At 40.6% G+C, this 7,500-nt stretch overlaps 1 protein-coding gene across 1 annotated transcript in view; it reads right to left on the bottom strand.

Annotated features, from left to right (window-relative positions):
• The window catches only part of LOC143032515 (protein O-mannosyl-transferase TMTC1-like), a 342,194-nt gene that overhangs the window by 232,260 nt on the left and 102,434 nt on the right, over positions 1-7,500 (bottom strand). The window contains exon 10 of the mRNA XM_076197377.1: positions 7,459-7,500. This exon is cut by the window's right edge and continues 72 nt beyond it. Coding sequence (XP_076053492.1) covers positions 7,459-7,500 — 42 coding nt within the window. The remainder of the gene's footprint in view (positions 1-7,458) is intronic.

Raw genomic sequence — 7,500 nt, 5'->3', positions numbered from 1 at the left:
GTATTTGTTCAGCCGCCTTTTGTCTACTGTTCATTTGTCTTCATTCCCCCTCCCCTCTCCATCTATCTACAAATCTTTTGTCCTTTTTATTTTGTTTGTTTCTTTTTTCGATAAACCCTGCGTTCCTCGCCCCCCCCTCGCGCCCCTTCCCTCGCCCCAGAAAGATTTATACTCAGAGATTTAAATCCAAACACTGACGACGGGCGCCATTTTTTTCTTTCGATTTTTCTTTGTCGTCAGGCGATTTTATTCATGTCCGTGGTAACCACTCAGTACCGAGTAGCCCCTGACGTACCCGGTGGTGCTTTCCCTTAATGACGGTTGTCGTCAGGCTATTTCATTCAATTCCGTGACACCTCCTCCCTCCTTTGTTGTCAATGTGTTAGCTTGGTTTGCTTGGGAAAATCAATGAATATCTTTTCCATTTCTTTTTCTCTCTCTTTTCTCTCATTTTTATAATACACGCACACCCATAAACACACACACACACACACACACACACACACACACACACACACACACACACACACACACACACATACACACACACACACACACACACACACACACACACACACACACACACACACACACACACAAACAGCATTACCCATAGATCGGTTATATACGAGCTCTGAGCTCTCATCCGGGAGGGAAATAGCTGTCGATCACGAGTCCAACACGTGATCCAAAACCATGGTGGTGAATCACACACACACACACACACAAAAACACACACAAACACACACACACACACACACACACACACACACACACACACACACACACACACACACACACACACATGGTGACGTGTGGTGATGGAATTAAAAGCTAGAAGGACATCTTCCACATATTTTGTTCTGGCTACTTCGAGTGATTTTAGTGAATCAAGTGCAGGACCCTGTGATGATGAGGATGAGAGAATATCCTACATCGAGATCCTTATTAGGCACCTTCATCATGCCACTGCGATCGATCACCAAGAATTGATCATAAGCGGTAAGAGATAAGAAAAGAGGACAACCGTATTACGTTTTATCACGATAGAAAAAAAAAAAAATCGCTAGATAAAATCTTCGAAAAAATCGATCCGAAGAGTTTGTAAAAGATTCAAAGGTAAAAAAAAAAAATGTCTCTGATTCCAATACGAGTTCTTTGTGTATTCCTCGGGGGTAATCTTATTACATTGGTGTATTTATTATCTCGACGTCCCTGTCTTCATCAAATGCTTCACCTAAAAAGCGAGGAACCACTTGTACCAATGGAGAAGATTGGGGTTTAAGACCTCAAGGGCAAAGGGGTTTAAGACCTCAAGGGCAAAGGGGTTTAAGACCTCAAGGGCAAAGGGGTTTAAGACCTCAAGGGCAAAGGGGTTTAAGACCTCAAGGGCAAAGGGGTTTAAGACCTCAAGGGCAAAGGGGTTTAAGACCTCAAGGGCAAAGGGGTTTAAGACCTCAAGGGAAAAGGGGTTTAAGACCTCAAGGGCAAGGGGGTTTAAGACCTCAAGGGCAAGGGGGTTTAAGACTTCAAGGGCAAAGGGGTTTAAGACCTCAAGGGCAAAGGGGTTTAAGACCTCAAGGGTAAAGGGGTTTAAGACCTCAAGGGTAAAGGGGCTTAAGACCTCAAGGGTAAAGGGGTTTAAGGCCTCAAGGGCAAAGGAGTTTAAGACCTCAAGGGCAAAGGGGTTTAAGACCTCAGGGGCAAAGGGGTTTAAGGCCTCAAGGGCAAAGGAGTTTAAGACCTCAAGGGCAAAGGGGTTTAAGACCTCAAGGGCAAAGGGGTTTAAGACCTCAAGGGCAAAGGGGTTTAAGACCTCAAGGGCAAAGGGGTTTAAGACCTCAAGGGCAAAGGGGTTTAAGACCTCAAGGGCAAAGGGGTTTAAGACCTCAAGGGCAAAGGGGTTTAAGACCTCAAGGGCAAGGGGGTTTAAGACCTCAAATGGTAAAGGGGTTCAAGACCTCAAGGGCAAAGAGGTTTAAGACCTCAAGGGCAAAGGGTTTTAAGGCCTCAAGGGTAAAGGGGTTTAAGACCTCAAGGGCAAGGGAGTTTAAGACGTCAAAGGCAAAGGTGTTTAAGACCTCAAGGTCTTGTTATAGGTCTTCAAGAATCTAAAGGAAATTGCAAACATTGAATGTGATGAACCTTTCAAACCGAAGACAAATCAGACGAGAAATATCGGTCTCAAAGCGTCAGGGCGTAGATGTATTTTGGAATTGGGTAGAAACAACTTCGCCAACCATGTAGTAAATGAATGGAATAAACTTCTTGCAGAGGCAATGTAATTTGAAGTTTTAAGATTCATTTAGATAAACATACAAACAATATGTTGTAATGCCTGCCAGTTTTTTGGTCCATGTGTTTATTAATTTCTTTGTTTAACTACTCTTAGTATGTGAATTAGTTATGGACCAAAAGGTCTCCTTCTGTGTGTTCTTCCTTCGTAAACATTTGTAAACTTTATACAAGAATTTGGATCAAGAGAGATCATCTCCACTGTCAATGTCGCGTTTTCATTTTACGTTCCTTCTTATTTATTTATTTGTTTATTTTTTTACTTATTTATTTATCTTTTTATTTTTTTAGGGGGACAGTAAACCTAGCTCTTCTTTTGTGTGAATTTCGGGTTCTTATGGCTCATTCATACATGTATGCATACATCTACACAAATTTGAATATACACATACATGCATACATGGAATATAGAAGTAGATATGGATCTATGTATTTGTCATCGGGGTTGTTCAGACAGGAGTAAGACTGACGGTTCCAGATCCTGGGTGATTCGTTCTGTTATGATGTGTCTTCCAGTGGCTGAGTAGCTCAATCCAAGAGGCGAAGATTTAGGAACATGTGCGCGCGCACGCACATACACACACACACACACACATACACACACACACACACACACACACACACACACACACACATACACACACACACACACACACACATAAAATATATACATGTAGATATATATATATACATGTGTATTTGTATACGAGCATGTATGTATGTACGTATGCATATATTTCTTTGTATATACGGAAATACGTATGTATGTATGTAAGTCGGTACGTATGTACGTATGTATGTATGTATGTATGTATGTATGTATGTAAGTCGGTATGTATGTATGTATGTACGTACGTACGTATGTATGTACGTACGTAACTATATATGTATATGTACGCAATGGCACAGCCAGTGGGTAGGGTCACGGAACAACACACGTCCAACAAAAATTCTAAGTATTCGAGAATAGCGTATATGATCCTTGCTTAATCCATGATGTTTGGAGAAGTGAAATAATATACAATTCTGAGTATAAAGCCTTCAATACACATACTGTACTTTTTAAGATTTTACCTTCGTTGCTTGAAGGATATTTATTTGAATTAATAAACATCAAGTCAATATACCCCAATCCTGATATATATTCCTGGCTGTGTTCTTGTACTTGTTCGTACGCATGTATGTATGTATGTATGTATGTATGTATGTATGTATGTATGTATGTATGTATGTATGTATGTATGTATGTATGTATGTATGTATGTATGTATGTATGTATGTATGTATGTATGTATGCATGTATGTATGTATGACCGTATTTATGTATGTACGTATTTACATATGTACGTACTTATGTGTATATGTATGTATGTATGTATGTATGTATGTATGTATGTATGTATGTATGTATGTATGTATGTATGTATGCATGTATGTATGTATGCATGCATGTATGTATGTATGCATGTATGTATGTATGTATGTATGTATGACCGTATTTATGTATGTACGTATTTACATATGTACGTACTTATCTATATATGTATTTATGTATGTATGTATGTACAGTATGTATGTATGCATGCATGAACATATTTATGTGTGTGTGTGTATGTATGTATGTATGTATGTATGTATGTATGTATGTATGTATGTACAATGTAGCTCAGGCTGTCGAGTACTCCATTACTAATGCACAGATTTTGGGACAATACAAGGCAGTTTGCCTTTTCCGATTCTCAAAGAACCCCTACAGTGGTCTTTAAAAAAGAAAATAATATAAACATGAAAATGTCCCTCATGGATTTCTTGGAATTCTTCTCGGTCTTTTCATAGTTGTATACTGTCGTCATTTATCCTAAAATTTCGTCCAATTACAAATTGCCTAAATCGCTTCTCGTTTTTCTGCCCACTTTTTCCAGAATTTATTGTTACTGTTTTAAATTATTATTGGCCTCTTTTCACTTTTTTTTTTTTTATCCTGGCTTATTTGTCAGAACTCTCCCTTGCCCACCCTCCGTTTTCTTTCGTGTCCCAAGATACACTGGACCAGTCTTACTGTATCTGACTTATGTAGTTCCAAAGAAAAATAATGATAGAAATAACAAATAGATAAGTACAAGAAAACATAAAAATAGATAAATAGATAGAAATAAATATATAAACAAATACTGTAGATGAATTGATGAATAAAAGATAAATAGATGAAAAAATGAAAATAGATATATATGAATAGACATATGAATAAATAGATCAACAAATAAGTAAATAGATTAATTTTAGCTGCAATGTACTGGGACATATCATACCTCACAGCTCAAACAATTCCTCATCAGCGTTATCTTCACAGAAGAACAAATATTCTAATATCGGGTCCATATGTAAGCAAACATACACACCTTTGTATCATCTTTTGTATACCCATATCATGATAGAAAGAAAAAATGTCCATCAGTTAGTGTGTCACTTCTAGTAATTTCGTCGAAATTGGCTGTGTGTCACCGTAGACTTTTGTTGTTTGCTGACTAATCATGTGGGCAGCGGCACGGAGGACGATGAAGTATTCGTGATGCATGTTGCAAACCAGAGAACTCCGGGCATAATTTACGGTCTAGCGAAACGTTTGCAATACGCATTGTTGCACAGTATTGAATGATATTGCACGACTGCGAGAGAGCTTGATGTTTCCCAAACAAAAGCAATTTATCACATTTCGCCAACGTACAATACACGTGTTGCCTATGTGAGAAATTATTCAACTCAGCTAGACGTGTGGCCATAATACATTTAAGCTTACAGTACGCCAGGACCAATTACTACCTTCGGCCGAAGCCGCCACCTTTGCCCAATGTACACGGCTGGCTAGGGCAAAAAGTGAGTCCCTTTTCCGTGGATTTGATATGGCAATCATAACTGGATTTGTCCTTTTCGTGTAATAAATTTGTACTCAAATAGTAATCAATTTGCACTCGAACAGTAATCAATTTGTACTCAAACTGTAATAAATTTGTACTCAAACTGTAATCAATTTATACTTAAATAGTAATCAATTTGTACTCAAATATTAATCAATTTGTACTCAAATTCTAACAAATTTGTACTAAAATTGTACTCAAAATTGTACTCATATTTGTACTCAAGCAAGTTGTAAATAGTAAGCATATTGTACTCAATGCCAATCCAATTGTTTAATGGGTCGCAAACACACACACAAAAAAAAATCTTAATATTCCCACGGAGTACTAAAAACAAAACTTTAACTCTTCTCTCCTTGTCATAGGATCCTTTTTAGTAACAGAACCCACTGAGGCGTGGTCCCAGTTAATTGTGGTTATGTTGCCCAGAACAAGAGGTCTCACCTCCTCTCAAAAGAGTTCGGAAGCCCTCAAGACTTCTTCGGTTTTTGGAAGGAGTTCGATGTGGTCCTATGGAAGCTCAGTGATCTCGATTCCATCCCAAAGACCTCTCCAAAGGGTTGACCAACTTTATTGTGACACTGGATGGATGTTTCTATGTTACAAGCTAACATGAGGAAGAGATCGTTCCCTTGTTGACTGTTTTCGTGTATAAGGTACAAAATAATAGAAGTTACGTATGGTGACCGAATACCAGCCCCTCAGGGTTGCGCTTCCGGGCGGGGTTAAGGTATTCATAGGCTTTGGAGAAAGAGCAGTAAGGGAGACATGATCATCTCCGACGCCTGTCCTACAAAGCCACCATCCATAGGCGTCCTTTGTTGGCTCTTAGTAAGACTTCATCAGAGATAACATAGTACATGAGGAGAATCCGATCAAGTTACAATTACACGATAACTAAAAGACGACAGCCAATGATCTTTGGTGTCGTGATCTCCTTAACCAATCACAAGGGTTTTCGGTTCGCCGTCATCATAAGGGGTGGAGTCTTAACTGACATGATATTTTAATTCCTGGATACACTCCTTTGCTCCCCCTCCTTCCCTCCTCCTTATTTTATCCTTTCTTACCCTCCCTGGACCTTCCTCCTTTTCCCCTATCTCCCTTTCCTTCTCCCTCCCACCTTCATCCCTCCTTAGACCCTTACCTCCTACTTCCTCTACCCCTCCCTCCTCCCTCCTCCTCCTTTCTACCTCAACTAAACTCACCCACACCTTCCTTGTCCAAACCCTACTCCCTCCCTTCCTCCCACTCTCTCCTAATCGCTCAGTCACCCACTCACTCCCACATTCCCTACTTCATTCTCCACTCGCCTATCTTTACTCCCTCCCTCACTCCTACCTATCCCGTACATCCTTCGTATCTTCATTTCTTATTACATGACGAAACTGTCTTCTGCTTCGTCTTGAAGTCTCTTCCTCCACTAATCCTTCCACTCCATCTCCTTCTTACCTTGGTGGAGTGGCAGTAGTTTTGGTATTGTTTGCTAGAAACTCGTCATATAAAGAATATTTCAGAGATTTCGAAAAGACAAACTAGAATAACTAGAGCAAGAGAAACAAAAAATTATACCTTTACTCTTGTTACTCATCACGTTAATCTATTATCTTCCTGCGTTGCTTTAATACCATACCTCTCCACCCCCTCCCGCCCCCGTTACCATTCCCCTCCTGCCTCTTACCTCCCCCCATGCCTCTTACCTCCCCCCTGCCTCCTACCTCCCCCCTGCCTCCTACCTCCCCCCTGCCTATCCCTGCCTCTTACCATTTGTTCATCACCTGACGAACTGCTCTTGAGCGTTGTCAAGGTGCGTCTCATTATGGCAAATATTGTTCCTCTCTCTTCTCGGCCCTCTCGTCCTCTGAGAGCCGCGTATGCCTTGTGTACTTGTAGTGCCAACCCCCTCCCCTCCCCTCCCCTCCCCTCCCCTCTCCCCTCGCCTCCTCCTCTCCCCTCCCCTCCCGTGCAATGATAACGAGATCGTGAGATGGACCAACACCCCGGGCCGAATACTTCGGCGGTCATGACGTGAAGTAAAAATGTAAAGCAAAGTCGTCTGCCTTTCAACAGTGTTTTGATCATATTTCAAACGTGTTTCGAATAGGCTTTAGATATTTTCTATCATACTCTACTCTTACAGAACATGAGTAGCGTTTGCCCAGCCGGGTCTTTAAGTAACACAAGACGTATGAATGAATGAATGAATGAATGAATGAACAAGGGGAGCGTGATCACGGGGCGTACTTACCTCAGGGCTTGTCTGTAGTGGTGTAGCGCTTGCGCCGTCCGG

Source organism: Oratosquilla oratoria, chromosome 14, assembly GCF_046742065.1.
Source record: "Oratosquilla oratoria isolate Oo_2021 chromosome 14, ASM4674206v1, whole genome shotgun sequence".
NCBI lineage: Eukaryota > Metazoa > Arthropoda > Malacostraca > Stomatopoda > Squillidae > Oratosquilla > Oratosquilla oratoria.
The sequence above is the reverse complement of the archived record's forward strand: the minus strand, read 5'-3'. Positions and strand labels throughout refer to the sequence as shown.